The 19,844-nt window shown below is 26.6% G+C and overlaps 1 protein-coding gene across 1 annotated transcript; it reads left to right on the top strand.

The window, feature by feature from the left end:
* Positions 1–18,930: 18,930 nt before the first annotated feature.
* Positions 18,931–19,844, top strand: LOC100813100 (uncharacterized; the record flags this gene model as incomplete). Its single annotated transcript, NM_001252936.1, is given in 1 exon segment — positions 18,931–19,844. A coding segment is annotated over 1 exon segment (582 nt). The 5' UTR covers positions 18,931–18,953.

Here is a 19,844-nt window from a genome sequence, read left to right as displayed (position 1 = left end):
CATTATCCCATTTCCCTCCTTTATCTATCTCTCTTTTTCTATCCAAGTCCGTCCCTAAAGTATAAAGTCTATCATGACAATGAGAGACTAAACCCTATTGTTGGGAGTCTAGCAGTCGAGTGTCCTTGTAATATAATATTTTCTTATTATCTATTTAATGCACTTGCCAACGAGCGAAACGTTCTTGTAATGTAATCTTTTCTTATTATCTATTTAATGTACTTGCCAACGAGTTAACAAAAAACAATTTGTCGATAGTGACAATTTTTTTGAGGGATTTCTTTCTTTTCTTTCTTGTCTCTTTCTTTTGTGAGGTGGTAGCGAGGGAAAAGTTTGTACTTTTGTGTGTGAGAGAGACTAGCTTAATTTTCATATTTTTTTTATATAACCTTTACATTTTGCTTCTCATTGAAGAGAAAAAATCAAGTTTTAATTTTTTAATATACTTTAAGTAATATTTTTTTCGTCTAAAAATAAGTATTATCTCAGGTTGTTTTACATGAACTGATAAAAGTTACTAATAAAAATATGAAAGAGAATAATAATTTTATAAAATTAATCTTAATATTAATATTACTGTAAAAAAAATAAAATAACACTTATTTAGAATATTAATGAAAAAAAATTAATATTATATTAAAAAATAAAATGTGATATTTATTTTAGAACAATTTTTTCTTGAAATGAAATATTTATTTTGAACTGAAGAAGGAGTAATAAATAAATATCTTAGACCCACGCTGAAACTTATTTTCTACAAAAACAAAAGAGATAGAACATGTGTACAAGACGTAGTACTAATTACAACTGGGGTGATACTGATATATACCAACAAACCAATGTCTCCCGGGTAGCTTCCCCAAACCCATTTACCGATTCCAAGTTCGAAGCAGTTGTACCAAACTTGGTTGCTATGCTCCCCAGGCTCTCCCTTCTCTGCACCACACATGACATATAAATAGCACTTCCCCCATCATTCACATTATCAAAACATGTGCATGGCAATGGAATAACAAGGGTGCCTCCATATGTCTGTTCACAATCTTGATTTGTTCAGCACTAACTAATCCACCATAGCCTTCTACACAAGAACATGAAATTGGTATTTTCACTAATGATTTGGCACTAAGGATTTGGTGTGCACTTGATGGTGTTATGGGGAAGATAGAATTTGAGGCCAAGATATCAGAAAAGTTTACATTGAAGCGAGTGGCGATTTCGGAGAGCTTGGAGTCCCATGGCAAGAGATAAGAGAGAAGAGAGGGACAAGAATCTGAGGAATTGCATGGTTCAATGGTGGACTTTGATTGAACTAGACATAATGATAGTGCACTGAAAAGTATAATTGTACAAGATCTGATGAGGACTAAGAAAAAGCAAATGATTTATATTGACATATATTTTAAAAATATATAGTATATTAATTTTGCTGTAAATGATTAAAGTATCAAATAATTTTAGATTAATATAAATTTTTTAAGTATAAAAGTAAAAGAAGTTTTTAATGTAGTGATGATGAATTTTGAGATAAAGTTATTTAATTAAATGACTAAATAATATATACAAATATAATTAGATTCCTCTCGGAACATACATTTTTAGCACCTACGGCCACTAATCAATATTTTTGCTATAAAAGCAAGACATGTACGCAATGCATTAAGGAATGGCATCAGGACATTCAGCATATCAGGAGTTAAAATTAAACTTGTGGATTTCAGATTTTTCCACTATTATTATAGTCGGACAACAGAAAAGAAATTTAGGCTTACTAACCAAACCATCGATTTCTCAATTCTCAAGATCAGAAAATTAAAACAATCTTTTTAAGTCTTGCCATGTTGAAGTTTCCTAATAATAAAAGAAAAATTAAGTCAGAGTAGATACAAAGATAGAAAGAGTAAAATCTAACATACATATTTCTTGGTTATAAAAAAGACTTTAATATATTTTTATCATTAACAATTAATCAATTATGGATTAGTGGCTTTGGGCACCCAACGTTTCTGTTAGTATATCCAATAATTTTTCAAAATGCTAAAACGGTCCTTATAGGTATTTTGGGTTATAAATAATATTTTATTTTATTTGTGTATTTTTTTTGTTTTCGTAAAACTTCACTCTGTGACTGCATGTAGTTTCTTTTTGTTTTCGTAAAACTTCACTGGGTAACTGAAATTTACTCCTGTTACCTTTTGTTGGTGTGTGTTTTTTTGTTGTAAGTGGTGCATGTACTTTGTTAAGGATATATGATAAAGTTTGGTGGTTGTTTAATATGCTTTAAATAATATTACCAAATCAATATTTATAAACTTGTTAACATATAAAAAAAATTCTATAACATGTTAAAAAATTAAAATAATTTAAAATAAAAAAAACTCATACAAATTATTAATCTGAATGAATTTTGTTTAAAAAAATAATTTTAAACCTTTTAATTTTAAAAGAAAAACTGATACCGATTGATGATCTATATAAGTCATATGAATTGTCAATTCATATTACTCATATTTTAAAATAAATTTTAGTTTTAAATTATTTTAAAAAAAATAATTAAAAATTATAAGAAAAAAATCATAAAAATTAATTATTTGTATGAGTCATTCAAATTGTCGTATTAAAAAAATGTAAAAAATATTTTAATTCTTTAACATGCAAGAATACTGGATGCGCAGAGCAACTTCCTTTTTTATTTTGTTTTTGATTCCTCCAGCGCTGTCTGAATGACTTTTAAAGCATTAACTCTAGTATCTGTAACTCTCTAGTGCTTAGTGGATTTGTGGATTTCTCGGAGATATAAGGCTGAGCTTATAGCCATATTTGAGGGTCTGGAATTAACCTGGGAGTTGAACTTTGATAATGTTGTCTGCGTTTCAGATTCTCGATCTGAATGCTATATGAACCTCATCAAACAAATCGGTATGCGTCTATTGTCGAGAGCATTCGTGATTTCATTAAGGAAGATTGGCATCTGGAGTTTGTCCATTCGCTAAGAAAGGGTAAACATTGCGCTGACTTTCTGGCTAAGATGAATCCTAGTACGGGAACTTGGTTTATGGAGGTTGTGAACCCTCCTTTAGGCATGCATCAGTTGATCCTACCTCATGTCATGGGTTTACCTTTTATAAGGTTGTAATTTTCTGCTTTTTTCCCCTTCTTTTCTTCCTGTTACCATAAAAAATATATATATACATACATATTAACTCTAGTGGTTTAGGGTGGTTCAAAATGACCCTTTTGGTCTTGCGGTGCCTTGGTGGTTTGGATTGGCTCCTTGTGGCCCTATTGTTTCTGGGTTCTAACAGCGATGGCTCTTGTACGTAGGTTTGGGGAAGGAGAAAGAAACGCCACCAATGATGATAATGTTTTGGTTTTTGTTCTAGTCGCCATATTAAGGTCTACTTATACTGTGACTAGCTATGATTAAACATCAGTCTCTTTTGGTCATCACAAAAAATTAGTGTCAACTTTAGTAGTGGTAGCCTCAAGGTCGTTGCTTCACCAACATTGTGAAATTGGCGTCCTTGAATTCGAGGACAAGGTATGCCTCCATGAACTACTGATTACTGTTGAATTTCTTGCTTTCCTATTTCATTCCCATTCATCTTATTTATACAAGTGAGTAATTGTCTGGTAGTGTAGAATAGAAAGCATAAAGCACTAACAGAAAGCACAAAACACTAACAGAATGGTATAACAAACTGGTATAACAGAGTCTTTTCTAACAAATTCTGATATAGCCTATCCTAGCACTAAGTGTTGAAATCCTTCAAGTAATCCTTTTGGGCCGTGTTGGCTTCTTCCTATCAGCAATACTATCAATAATCTCACACGTTACTTTTCTCATCAATACTATTAAGAATGTGAAGACTATATGACAGTTGACGTCGTCTTCTTTGTTATGTTTGAAGGGTTTTTTTTTTCTTTTCAAAGTATCATACGTATAAGCAACAATCAGCTTGTGATCCTACTAAAATTACTTGGTCTCAATCATCTCTTCCATATTACGCTGAGAATTTGGATGACTGTTCATTGGACTCCCGTACATCATCATCTTCATTAATTACTTACACTTGTATATTATATTTTTGCTTGTGATTATCATTTTTCTCATATATATATATATATATATATATATATATATATATATACTTTCATTGTTTATAGCCTTTTGAACTGAGATTTAACATTCATTATGATTCATTCTATTTTTTTATTTGTAATTATGATTATAATTACATATTTGCATCAATACGTAAAGCATTTGAAATATGCATTTTTTATTTGCACGTATGCATTTTAAAAGTTCAGGTTTCGTTGCAATTTAGACTTTTCAGGTAAGGTTTTGTCGAATTTTAAAATTAAAATTACTTTCCATCATATATAAACAAATTAAAATTACTTAGCGTGAGTCATTGAGTTGTTGGTGTTGGCAAAGCTGAGATTAAATTAATGATTAGCATGAGCGACAGTATTACTGTAGCTGCGGTAACTTTTAAAAAATGGCATCAACCATTATTGTCCTTAGAGATGGCTACTGCTCCACGCTAATTGCATCAGCTACAGCTTAGCCAACATCACCAATATCAAACTCTGAAGTGTCAATCTGGTGACCAACACTATTAACTCATTTAGCATTATTTTCTTTTTTATGAGAAAGTTTAGTTTAGTTAGATTCTAGACTTTTGTCATGTCAAAACATGTTTTAAAGCTGATTAGACACTTATAAAAATATTTACATATTATTTATCAACAAATTTTTTATATTAATAATAAAATTCAAATTTATGTTCTTATGATATATAAATATATTCCTTATCAATTGAATTAATATTTGTTGGCTAAATATATTCTTTTATCTTTCTTACCTTTTATTTTCTTCTAAACAAATACAGTTAAAATGTTTAAATAATGTGAAAAAAATAGTGATTTGAAAACAAATCATACTAGATCCTAGATCCTGCATTAGATAATAAGAGATTACGTAGATAGCAATTTATAACTAATAATCAAGGTTGCGGCCTTTAGCTCACTCGTTTATATTTTAAGGTTGTTGACCGATACAAAGATAGAATATTTAAAGTTTAAAGAATTGACACTTGGACATAATTTAAGTGATTAGAATGTGAATGAAGATTTGTCCAATAGTACGTACATATAAAAGGAAATACTTCATTTTTAATGTTATACTAAAGCATCCACAATTAATATCTATATATACAGGATATTAATCATACCCTTTTTTTTTCTGTGGATACAGGTTTAATTATACCCTGAGCTTAAACTTATTCGAAACTTAAACTTAAACTTATTCGAATGAAGTGGTTAGCAATTAATCCTTGGCAAGAATACCTTACCCTTTCCCCCATTATATCTTATATTAAGAATATTTCAAAGTAAAATTCATTGGTTCCACATTGGTGGTGGTGTGGACAACAATAGGAACTTTTTTGAGTTTTCCTCGTCATTATTTTTTGTTTTTTGTGCAGTTCAATATTTTAGGCTGAGAAGTGAGAAAGAACTAAGTGCATCTCCAACAGTAATTTTTTAAATAAGTTTTTGAAGTTATTTCTTTTTTTTTTCACTGTATCATGTTATTCTCAGAGCTCATACACTTTTATTTCAATACTTTTATATATTTTTATTTTTACTTAATTATGGTTCAAATAAAATTAATAATTCAATTTTTGAATTATTACGTTTAATGATACTAAATAATTAAAATGGTGAATAAATATAATGTTGGAGATTTTAAGAATTGTCACGATAGGAGTGGTTGGTTTTGCAAAGGATTGCAGTAATATTGAAGATTAGAATTCATTTGGTTTAAAAAACTTCCATGGTACATTCATTTTTTTTATGCTTTCAATTAATAATTTGTACTCATTTTTTTTAATTTTTGGATTCAAAGATAATATCAAAGGTTAAAATAACTTACACACTCTTTATCAATCATTTGAATTGGATTTTTGACATAATTTGTGTTAAAAGAATAGTTTGTGTTAAATTCATTTTTTTTAACAAAAAACCTCCCTTTCACGTGAGAGAGTCCAGAACTTTCCCATGTCTTTAGCTCACCCTCTCCTTTTCTCTCTTCACCTCACACGGTGGTTCTCCGTCACACAGCTCCCCTTCTCGACTTCTCTCTCAGACAGAGTTGTTCATCCTCTCATTCAGTGACGAAGCTTGACTAAATAATTTGAGGGGTCAAAAAGTAATAAGTAATATTTATATATTTAAAATTATACATATATGATGAGGTAAAAATGTTGAAATTATATATTTTTGTCATCAAGAAATTTTCTCTTAAAAAATGCATATATTCTTTTATGCTGGATCATTTTACCTTTTAAAAATGTCACTTCTAAATTAATATAAAAATAATTATATAACTCAGAAGACAAAATAAGTTATTAAAAATCATATTATCTAGTTATAATCACCGATCAGTAAGATAATTGTTTATATTCACTGTATTATTAATCGTTAAAAAAAAATATTCCATATACTTATCACTAAAAAATTAAAATCCTTTGACTAGTATGTTTTTATTCTCTTACTATTAAACTTTTAAATTAAAAAGAATGATTTTTTTTTCAGATACAGAAATAATAAATTTTTCTTACATCCAACAGAGTCTATACTCTTTGCTCATTTCTCATTTCTTCCTTTCAAATAATTAACTTCTCACAGTATTATAATATTAATAGATGTTGATCACAAATTTTAATGAAAGACATACATTTAAAATATATGCAAAATAATTTGGGGGAGCATGACTCTCCCCGTCCCTTAAAGGATCCACCAGAGTTCTTATTTGGCCCAAATCTCCTTCTCTGTTTCATCTCCCACACTTTCCCCAAAATAAGATCTCGTGCCAGGTGCGGCGGCAAGGCTAGCTTCTGTTGTCGCTGCGAATGATCATTCTGCTGTTGTCGGTGTAAAATATTAATCTTTTTACTGAAGGAACGGCTAATGGTGTGAAGAAATTTTGGGTCACACATAGATTTATTTGCTCTAATGAAAAAAAAAAAAAAACCAACATACTACGTTGTTGTTCCGTCATATTTTACAAGAGTCGTGCGGGGAAGCCAGAAAGTTTATAACAAAATGCATGAGCATTTATTCCGCAACTAAAGTTGAACAGAAATATTTTTTTACGGAAAAAAAAAAACTAAAAGCAGAATACTTATTAAAACAATTGCTGCAAACTATTATACTAATTTTCCTAATTATTATGATCTAATCCCACCGTCATTTCAATATTGCGCCCCACTGATTGAAAATCAATTCAGATTAAATTATTACAGACAATGATTTTTGTACGGAACATCGATATATGGACATATCTTTATATTTAAATATCTATTTCACATTCTCAATTTCTTTCGATATTACGTTTTCGTCGCATCATATTATATTACCTATATAATATTGTTTAGATATTTTTTTATAAAAATAAATAAAATTTTAATATAAATTAGAACTAACTTATACATAAATTATTCCATATTAAATTCTTTAAAAATGTATTTTAATTACTATTTTAATCATTGTTTTAACTTATAGGAACAAATTTATTTCATTTTATTTTTTAATTATTATGAGGATCTTTATATTTTTACCAAATTTTCAATTAGATATATAATTTTTTAACTAGATCCTAAATTTTCATTTTTTTTCAATTAAATCAATTGTGAGAATTTTATCTAAAGTTTTAACTTTCTATAGAGTCAAATAAATGTGAAGGGTTAAAAATATGTAAAGTTTTAACGTTGGTTTTGTTTTGGCACGTTTCACATGAAGCGAAATCGTACTAGTAGTTGAGGGGCATGTGCCAATGAAATGAAAATGAATGATGAGGGGAATGTCAAATGCAAAATTTATAATTCCATCTAAAATCTCAAGCAAAGGCGAAAGCTCATTCGTGGCCCACCTTCACATTATTGACCGAAACTGCACTTAATGTCCTGTTATGTGCATTACCCCTTTCTCTCTTACCAAATACCCAAAAAAGTCACAGATAATATCTCATTCTAAATAAACTATTCTATTTTTAAATGCATTCTAATAAGTATGTATTGTCAACCAACATGATACAAAGATGATTTAACTCAATTATTTTATGATACTACTTGAGTCATTATAATTTTTTTATATTTATCTTTGCATAAACAAAAATATAATATAATATAATTGATAGATAATTTTATTTTTTAAAATATATGATTAAGAATTTAATTTTAAATATTTGTGTGAATCTAGATACAAATGAGTAGATTCCATCTAGCTTGACCCAGTGGACCAAATGGTGGAAACAATCTAGTTTGGTCAGGTTTGAAATTCTAATAGACCATGTTTTTCTTGGTTGGCTTGGCCTATTTACACATAGAATCAATCAAATTGACTTTTTTTCCTTTCTTTCTTGAATTCATACTAATATTAAAAGGAAAAATAAAAAATAATGTTGAGTCAAATAGTCTTGATAACATTCAGGCCAAGAATTTATAGGTATGGTTTAGCCTAATTGGTTGGACAAAATTGAAATAATTTTTTTCAGGCCAACATTTTTACAGTTTTGCTCGACCTAGTCTAATAGGTCGTTCGGCCAGCTCACCAAGCAAGGCCAATTTTGATAAGTCCGGTGAAATCCATAAAGATTGAAAAGAATATCAACATTGTAGTTGGCCTCGAATTAATCACCTAACAATTACAAATAATACATTATTTATAAAAAGTAAAAATGTTTTAATAATATTACTTCAGAAAGTAACTTATTATTTTTAAAATAGGTATAAAATAATCTCAAACATCAATTTTATTAATGAAGAAGATATTTATTGTGCTTGGAATTTTGTTCTTCTTTGATTCTAAATTAACATTTACCATTTAAAGGATTATTTTTCATATTTTAAAGAATAATTCATCCATCCTAGTTTGAAGTGGACGGTGGTCAAAATAAAAGATTGATAAAGGGAAAATAGTAGAAATGGTTAATGTCACAACAAAATTAAGAAAAGAAAATAAAATGAAAATGAGATGCAAACAATATATTTGAATAAAAGTTAATGTTTCATTCATCCTAAAATAGTGTGTCATATTATTTTACATAAATTAAGAAAAATTAATAAATAAATAAAAAGATTGATAATTTTATAAAATTAACCTTATTAATATTATACTAAAAAGATAAAGTGATAATTTTATAAATTTAATTTTATTAATATTATACTAAAAAGATAAAGTAACACTTATTAAGGATATTAGTGAAAGAAAAAAATGATTCCTTTGATCCTATTCCTTTAATGTAGACGGATTTGATGGTATTTTATAGAATGTATTATAAAATTCTCATGAAACATTTAATTTTTTTTTGTTAGTTATCCTTATTAAATATTTTAAGTATTTTTTTTCATTGATAGTGATGCATAATATTCATGAATTTAATGTTTTCACGTTATTCATAATAATTTAATGATTATTAATAAAGATATAGTTTATACATGTTCAACATTTTTATAAAAATTCAATAAAATAAAAATAAATTAATTATTTTTATTTCTATTTAATTGATGTTTAAAGTGTCTTAAAATAAAGATTAGAATCAATAATTAATATTACATTAAAAACTAATAAAATATCTAGTTTGAGATAATTTTTTTTCTTAAACACTTCCCTCATATCGAAATATATCAATATCATTTAAATTTGACAGTTTCAAAATAAAAATTCATTTCCTAAATATCATCTATATTAATTACACAGGAAAAAAAGAAAAATTATTGAAAATAAAATTCTAATTAAATAAAAAACATTGTAAATGTATTATTTAAGGAAAAATAATTAAAATTTATTTATATTTTAATCTAATGCGGATTTATTGAAATTTTTTTCCTATATATTTTAAATGGAGAGATCCGGCAAACATGTCAGAACTCCAGAAGATTCTGACTCAAGTCCACTGCTCGAAATTTGAAGTGAAATGAAAGGACAAAAAAGTAATTGCATGAAAGACCCGCCACATAATATGAAACAACCTGACGATGGTTTTGCTTTACCCAACTGAAAATGTCAACTATACCACCCACATGTGACGGATCCTTATCTGACACCTCAACCACGTGCCACCATATCAGATTCCCCTCCTTTAACTAGAACATCCCCTTATTTAAATTAAATAGTACTATTTTTTTAGAAAATGATAATATGATTAATTAAATTAATTATTAGCGCAATTTAATTTTAAAAATTTTATAATTGAAGACTGAAAGAATAATCGATATTTGATATAGAAAAAAGAAAGGTTAAATTACTTTATCTATATAGTTTTATAATTCTTACTTTTTTAATCTCTAAAAATAAGAATCATTTTGGATTAAAAAAATAAGAATCATAAAATTATAAGATTAAAAAGTTATTTTTAAAATTATAGAAATTAAAAAAAATTAAAATGTAAATTATAGAGACTAAAAAAACCACTTTCAAATTATAAAAACTGAAAAAGTAAAAATCATAAAATTACAGATGTAATTTAAGAAAAAAGAAATAAAATAAAAGAATATTTAAACTAAAGAGTATTACTATCCCTCATCTTGAATAAAAATAACAAAACTTTTTTTCTTAAATGCATATAAATTTTAATTATTTATTTATTATTTTTACGAATTGTCTTTAAAATATCTTTTATTTAATAAATTCAAAAAATTTAATACTTGATATCAAGTTGTAATAAAAAAATAATTTAGAAAATATGCTTATGTTGAATTACAAATAAAATAATTTATTAATATTAACTAATTTTTGTTTTATAATATTGATTATTTTTTTAAGTAAGGGTAAAGTATATCTTCTTTTACTTACAATCGAGAAAAGGAAAATATAATTTTAAAAAAGTTTCTTTCATGCTCACTTATTTTTTGACAACCAAAATTAGTCTTTCTCTTTGGCTTTCACAGTATTCGTATCATACCTATCTTGCATATTATATGCAAAAATGATCCCCATATTACGTGAATGTTTGAATTGTTAAAAGTATTATATCCACGTTCTAATGCAAATTTATCGAATAAAAAAAATAAAAATATGATTCTTTTATAAAATTATTTTTGCCTCAGAGATATTTTTCCACGATTTTCGAACAACATGGACGGCATGTGTCGGGGTCCACCACCTCATTTCTGTAGAGCATATGAGCGTTGGGGTTGGGGATTCCAAACGTGTAACAAATTCTGGATCGGTCTTGATTTTTTTCCCCATTAAATAAGTTAATATTTTTGTCTTATTTTTATTTATCATATAAGTATGAAATTATTACGGACTTCGTTCATAATTTGACTTACAAGATATTATCTTCATGAACTAACTAAAACATTATCTTCTAGAATAAATTACACTTATAGTTCCTGATTTTTTTAAAAAAATTACAAACAAGAACGAATTTAAGAGGGCAGGAGACTCTAGCCCCCTTTTCTCAACACTTTCTTCTAAAAAAATAAAAAATTTAATAGAAAAATAATTGTTGATTTGATCATTTTCTTTCAGTAACAATTCTTATCTCTATTTTTTATACATTCTGTGAAAAGAAATCTCTAATTTTATACATAAATTTAATAATAAATATTTTTTGTGAAATTTTTATTTATTATATAAATATTTATTAAAAAATAATATTTAAATAATCGTATAAAAAAAACTCAATTCCCTTTAATATATTTTTGGATCCGTCCCGAAATGCATACAATTCCATTATTTTTATATTCTTTTAAAAATATTACACTTCCTTTTATATATTACATTAACTCTTTTCTTTTGATGTTTGAAGATATTATACTAACAACTAATACCCTAAGGAAGGTTGTCATAAACATTAATAAAATAATTATTGCACGTAATTAAAAAAAATCTCAAGAAATATTAATATAATTTATTTTATTTTCTAACAACTTTTTTCGTAAGATTTAAACTCTATTATTAATAAGATTATTAACATTTACAAATGAGATAACTGCTAACTTTATATAAGAGTGTTACGAGGTCTCACATTGGTTGGATAGTGTCGTTAGCTCTTCCTTTGTGGTGACGAGACAATAGGTCCAAAAAAGTATCTAAAAATATGAAATTTAGATATTTGTTTAGATATTTGTACCCTGTCGACGAGGTAAGAAGCCATGGTATATATGTACATCTACCCTTTCTCAAGGCATTTTTTTAGACAAGGACTCCGTTTTTTCCTTTTTTCGGATGGTAAATATTTCTTAGAACATGGAGTGTGAATCAAACCCATGTTTTAATTAAAATTGAGATACTGATGCAAGTTCTTCCCTTTTGAATCAGGTATATTCGGGTGGTTAATCAATATGATAAGTGCTTATATAACTGGGTAGGGCACCCCTTATGAACCGATTTTTAAGGGGACATTTCAAATACCTTTGTTGTACTTTAACATTTAATATGATATCAAAGCTAGGTGTTCTGTCCAGTGTTGTGGTGGATAGTGCTGCTAGCCCTCGCTTTGTGATGACGAACCCTGATTTGAGGGGACGTGTTACTAGTCTCACATTGAGTGATTAGTCAACATGATAAGTGCTTATATAACTCGATAGGTCATCTCCTTATAAATTAATTTTTAAAGAAACTTTTTGAATGTGTTAAGTGTACTTTATCATTTAATAAGAAGTGTACCAGGTTGATTGGAATTTGCTCTTCTAGCAATTATCACCGTCACAACAGAACAATATTTTTTTTTCTTACTTTCTAACAATTTGATAGCAAATTCTTCTTCAATGATTATTTACAACTCGATAGAAAATTCTTACTTTCTAGTAGTATTATTTTAAATTTAGAAGATAATAAGGTGAGTAAATTTCATTTTAGTTCAACATTTTTATAATATAATTAATAGGATATTTTTGTTAAATTTTATGATTAAAATATATATATTTTTATTACAGATCAATAATTATTAGTGACACGTGAAACTTTCAATTGACATAGTCTGACAGAGTTGTTACATTTTTTTAAATGTTAGAAAAAATATTGAATTTGTAATGTATTACTTTTGAATATTTAAAAAATGAAAATTCACTGTCACCCAAAGATATCATCAGACACTGTTAACAAGATTTTTTATTAATTTTTCTACGGTCCAAAGATGTCAGAGGGACAAGACAATTGGACAAGGAACAGGTTCGTCGGTAACAAACAAAGGGCAGCCTCGTAAACAGCTACCATTTTGGATTCGAGTGTGACCCTGACGTCACCTGATTTTTCACTTTAGCAGAGTAAACACTGCACCTATCTTTTAAATACTTTATTATTTATTCAATACAAGAGGATGTGAGGGAAAATATTTCAATTTCTTTTTTATTTTTTTATTAATTAAAAAACTTGTTAAAGTATTTGTTAAATGAATTTTTTAATAGTTTGAGTTTTTTATACGTTAATTGAAGTTATTTCTCCTAAAATTAATTAAAAATTAAAAAATGAGTTGATAGTTAAAAAAATTAGTTGATAATTATAAATAAAAAATTAGTTTAATAAATTAATAATTTATTTTAAAAAGATATAAAAAAATTAAACAAATACAAAAATAAAAATAAAAAATTAGAAGTCAGCATCTCAAACAATACTACTTTAAGTAGAGGTTAAAAAAATATCAGAAACTACTAAAATATGTTTATTTATTAAATAATCAAACAAATTTTTTAACTAGTAAAAAATATATAAATTAACCAAAATATTTTTTTAATCTTTTTATAGGAAAATTTTATTGTTTTTATCTTTTTTTTTACGCATGGTAGGCTTTTCTCATTTTTGCATTTTTATTATATATTTCTATAATAAGTTTATGTAATTTTTTTTTGTATTTTATAAATAAAAACTACAAATATTTAAAATTAATTTAATACTAAAATTATAAATACTACAAAATATATTTTTATCAATAAAATTAAATTAAATTTTGAATAAAAAATTACATAAATATGTCCATTTAAGTAATTTTATATTTTTTTAATTAGTTTAACATATAATTTTATCAAATATTTATTATTCGATAATAAATTTTTTTAACTTTCAATTTTTTTTATATATAATCAAAATAGGATAAAATTATAATTACAATAAATGTCTTTTTTATTATAAAATTGGCATTTAAGATTTTTTTATTCCGATTATAAAAAATATCGGAGTAATACATAACTTACCTTTTGAAGTAATACTAGCACAATGTTATTGCTTTCAATAAATGCACAGTGTGTAACTATTGGGTGATTAATGCAAATGGTTGAAAAGTTGATATGCATATTCTTTAAAATCATTAGATTGATTGATGTAATAATTTTTTTACATTTTATTTAAAATTAAAAATATTAGTCAATATAAAATTTTTTAAGACTAAAACATCAATTATTTCAAGACAAAAAAGAGCAAGTAATAAAATATTATAAAAAAAGGGGAAAATGGAGGTATTTTTTTTTACTTTATACTTTATTTTTATATTTCAATCTTGATGACAAAGAGGTTGACGTGGTGGTGGTCGTCGTGAAGATTTTGGCAAAAAATGCATTATAAACAACACTTGTCCAAATCTTACTCACTCTACAAATAAAGGAACGACACCCTCACTTTCAATGTCAGAGAATCCGCTCCCTGAAATGGGAGAGGGGAAGGGTGTCTGAATTATTTTTTGAAGTTTTAGATATTTTAAAAAAGACAAATTAATTTTTAACACAAATAAAAATTAAACTAATAATCCGTATTAACAAAAAATTAATACATTCACAAATTTCTATTTTATGTTAAATTTAATTTTTAGTTAATATAAAAAGTTTGTTTTATAATACTTAAAATTTATTCATTTTCACTCATTTAAATAAGTAGATAACAATTTTCTATTCACTTTTATCCATTTAAACAACATATTATTTTTCTTCTATTTTTATACTTATTTTGTTATTCCATTTCTCATCCCAACAAAATATTAATGGTTTGTTTGGTTGGAAGAAAAAAAATAGAAAAAAATAAAATTTAAAATTTAGATTAAAAAAAGAAAAAACAAATTTATTTCTATAACGCAACTTTCCTCCTTGTTTCCTTTCACTTTCTCTCAAATCAAACAATATCTCTACCATGCTTTCCTTCTTCTTCTTTTTTTTTCTTTTTTTCTTTTCTTTCTATTTCACCTAAAAAAGATCATGGAAATGAATTCTGAAATATGACAAAAAATAATAGGGATTGTACTTGAATTATCATCCTTACTCTTGGCGCAGTTGCATCATCTTCTACAGACAAATAAAAAAACCGAAAGTTCTACGTCGAAATTTGTTTTTAATAAATAAATGTTTTTTTTTTACGAACGCAAGCAGTTGTTTTCATAATAAATTAAAGGCTTAGATGCAATTTAAATGCAATTCTGATATTCTTATTTTTTTCAATTTGTAATTTTTTTTATTTTAAAATTGAGACACTTAATTTTTTTATTTTTTTAAATATCTATAATTTTAATTATCCCATTTGAAAGTAGACATTTAATCATTATATTATTATATTTTTTAAAAATCTGTTATTTCAGTCATTTTATTTTAAAAAATTTACAATTTTGATCAAATTTTTAATTTTGTTTACATATTATTTTTTTTTCTTTTAATTCGATTTTAATCCAATTGAACTTTAAGTTTAACATATTTATTATAAATTATTTAATTATTACAAAGTAAGAAATAAAAGATAAAAATATAGATTAAATTAAAGATTAAATCAAAATTATAAATTTTTAAAAAGATGAGAAGCAAAATTGAAGATTTTTTAAAATATGAGAATCAAATATTTATATTTTTAAATAGGATGATTAAAATTTTAAATTTTTTAAAATAGGATGACCAAATAGCTTAATTTTAAAATAAATAAATCAAAATTAATAAAATAATGAGATAAAAATTACATTTAACCCTAAATTAAATTAAGTACTTATACACTGGCTTGATTGAGAACAAATTTAATTGATTTCAGAGTAAAGTTGATTTGTATTTAAACTCGTTTAAAAATTTGTGCAAACAACTTAGAATTTTGGGACTTAAATGCAAACAACTTAACCTGCGTTGAATTATAATTTTAATATCCTTGAGATAAGTTTTTTTTTTTTTGTTATTTCTGCGATAAGAATCTTTAACAAAATACACAAATCTATCTATACAATTTTTTTTAGGGCCAAATCTATCTATACATACATACAATTAGACACAACATATTTAATAATAAGTAATTTTAAAAATTATGTACAGTACCATTTAGCTCATGTTTGATAGGAGAGAAAATATAAAGAAAAAAAAACACAAATAATGAACTATTTTTTTTTTGTTTGATTAGAGAAAAAGGAAAATAAAAAAAGAGAAAAAAACTGACTTCTAAAAAAAAATTAAAATTTATCATTTCTTTTATTTTTTCTTTCAATTCAAATTTTGAACTTTTTTTACCTTCTCTATTTTCCTTCTTTCTAATCAAGCATATCATTAGTAGTTGATGCTGTCGTACACTTCCATATTACAATTATTATTATTTTTTAAGAATAAATTTAAGTAAATTAAATCTTGGACTCAGGATCAAAATAGACTTTAAAATTCAAATAGCACTTATAAATCTATTTACAAATTACCTACTTAACAATATTTTTACATCTACAGTGAAGTGAAAATTGAACATGTTTTTATTGGAACATAAGTATGTTATTTACCAACAAGACTAACTTTTTTTAGCATCTTACAACTAAAAAATAATAATATCCCGACATAATTGGGCAACATTCGTCCTTACGATAATATTTGTTCACGCATCTTTGAAATAAATAAAATCAATAATTCAATATACATGTCATTTACGTATAACATGAAATGAACGTTTTTTTTTTCTTTTTTTCGGGATGGGAAAGGAGAAATAAAAGGTAGAGGTATGTTAAAAAAAATGAAAGAGAAAAAAAAAAAGAAAAACACAAGGAAAAAATATAAGAAATAATGTTATACGAAAGAAAGAGAAGAGAAAAAATAAAATAAAATAAAATAAATAAAATTTAATGATTATGTATTTCTGTTTTTTTAGCAAAAGTATTAGGCGTGCTACAATCCAATTAGTTCACCCTGGAAAAAAACCATTACACATTGCATCTTTGGAAATTAATATTTTTTTTTTGTTATCCGAAGTACAATAATTTTTATATGTATATTATGAATGTGAATTTTTTGTATCAATAAACTTTTTGAATGCGTCCGATCTAATATAATTTAATTATATTTTTGTAGTTGGATTTAATCATTGAATTAGATTGATTTTAACTTAATAAAACTAATTAAAATTGGTCTAGATGACGGATTTAAAATTTTGGATCGATCAAAATTCAACTCCAAAAAAATATTATTAAATTATTAATATAAAAATCCTAAACTAAGCATATTTTATTCTTAAGATAATGTATTATTCATCTTAAAGTAATATATTATTTTATATTTTTTTTGTTTATTTTAAGGTAATATATTTTTTAGGGATGACATTGGAGTATATATTTATATTTATTTTTTCTATTTATCATAGTATAACATTTTATGAATACTAATTCTTAAAAATATCCTTATTATTTTGACAAAAAAAAAATATATCGTTCCTATTTTTGAGTTTGAGATTTGTTTAATTTTTTTTTCAAAACAAAAAAAATGACCATTTTTAAAATGATCCAACCTAATAATCAATTCAATTTAATTAAAGTTTAATTATATTGAATTGAGTTAAAAAAAATATAATCCAACTTAATTAAGTTTAATTAGATTGAATTAAAAAAAATAGATAAAAGTCAATCCAATTTTTAATACTTACACCCCTGAATTTTCATTGTTAAAACTTTTTATACAGTCAACTAATAATTGAACAGTTTTAAATAATTATTTGTAAGATGTTTAAAGTAATTGTTTAGATCACTCTATAAAATTTTATATAATTAATACATATAGGTTTTTTTTTTATTTCATATAACGCGAAAAGATAAATGAAGAGAGATAACCATTATGAATACATTGTTTTAAATAAATGAAGAGAGATAACCATTATGAATACATTGTTTTAAATTTATTATTACTGTAGGCTGATTCTTGATAGTTGCATGGGAAGAAACCATTTGCAGTTTGCACTACCTATATCAGTACTTTATTGACTAAAGTATTTAATAAAAAAATTATGCTATTTTTTTTAATTTTTCAACAGCTTCCTTTTTTTAGTTACTCACGAATAAAATTTATATTACTCTTTTTCGTGAAATGTCACTCCAGCTTTTGATAATTTGTTATGTATCTGGATCCATTTTCAGGCTTGGGAGAAGATGAACAATGTGGAAAAAAGAAAGAAGAAAATATTTAGTCAAAGCAGAGAAAATAAAAAGAGATGAACCGGCAACATGACGAGACTCAATTAATAGGCGGCAACAAAATCCACAGCAGCAGCAACAATAAGGTATGCTTGAAGAAGGCTTAGAAACTTGTTTTGTTGCTCGATTGAAAAATCAAAAAAAAAAAAAAAGAATCCTGGGTGTAATTTTTCTAAAAATAAGAAAATTAAAAAAAGCAAAAAAAGCGGTGGGGTAGAGCAGCCCAAAAGTAAAAATACCATAAAACCAACCACATGATTCTCCCAAAGCCACGGACTTGACACTGAATTCAAATATAGTTAAACGGCCATAAATGAAACAAATAAATATCCTCCCCCTTGGCCCGCAACGGATCCCACACGCAAAATTAACAAACCCTTTCCTTTTTAATTATTTATTTATGCGCCTTTTTCTGCTACGCACGCGCCTGCCGTTAATTTAATCAAATGAATTAAAGTAAAGTAATCCCATCTATCCAACTATATATACCCTCCACCCTTTCTTTCTCCCTCCACCCTTACATTCTCTTTTTCTCTCTCTACACTCACCCATGGACGACTCCCACAACAGGAAGCGACTTCGCCACCACTCCCCAAAGCACCCCCGACTTTGTTCTAACTCCTCCGACACTCACCCACTTGACTCGCCCCAGTTTCAACTCTCCCGCGTCGACCCGGACCTTCTCAACATGCTCAATGATGCCGAGAACGTCACGGAGCGTGACCCTACCATGCAGGGTCTTGACTCTGTTATTAAGAGTTTCGAGGAAGAAATACTTTCTCCGCTTCCGAACCCGAATCTAGCGTCCGAAGCAGAGGTGTTTAATCCGAACCTAGGGTACTTGTTGGAAGCATCCGACGACGAGCTAGGGTTGCCGCCGGCGGTAGCGCCCGGCGAGGATGCGACAAATCCCCAAACACTTGATTCGGGCCGGGTTGGATCTGACGGAGTGGATCTGACTGGGTTCCTAGGGTTTGAAGATGATATCGTGAACTGCGGAGGGTTTGGGTTAACTGGTTACGATGATGTGGAAGGTGACGGTGGTGGTTATGTGACGATTGATGGATTGTTTGACTATGCGGAACCCGGTGCCGATATTCTGTGGCGATCGGAGTCGTTGCAGGCGATGTAGTTGGTTGGAAAGATTAATTAATTAATTAATTAATTAACATTTGGCTAATGAAGGTGTACAAAGAGATATCTAGGAATTACGTCCCACAGATAACATAAGTGGGTTAGATTAGATGTGAATTTATTTTAGTTCTTGGCTAAAGACTTGTTCTTTAATCTTCTTTTAGCAAAAATGTTGTTTAAATGGGAATCTAGAAATGGTTAAAATTAAAATCCTTGCTGTCCTTAGTGAAACTGGAGATGATCTATAATAGAACCAGATTTTCAATCCTTTTATGTTTTCTTTTGTTTAATTTTTGTACGATCCCTG

The sequence above is a fragment of the Glycine max genome, chromosome 5 (assembly GCF_000004515.6).
Source record: "Glycine max cultivar Williams 82 chromosome 5, Glycine_max_v4.0, whole genome shotgun sequence".
Classification (NCBI taxonomy): domain Eukaryota; kingdom Viridiplantae; phylum Streptophyta; class Magnoliopsida; order Fabales; family Fabaceae; genus Glycine; species Glycine max.
Note: the sequence above shows the minus strand (reverse complement) of the source record. Positions and strands in the feature narration are given on the sequence as shown.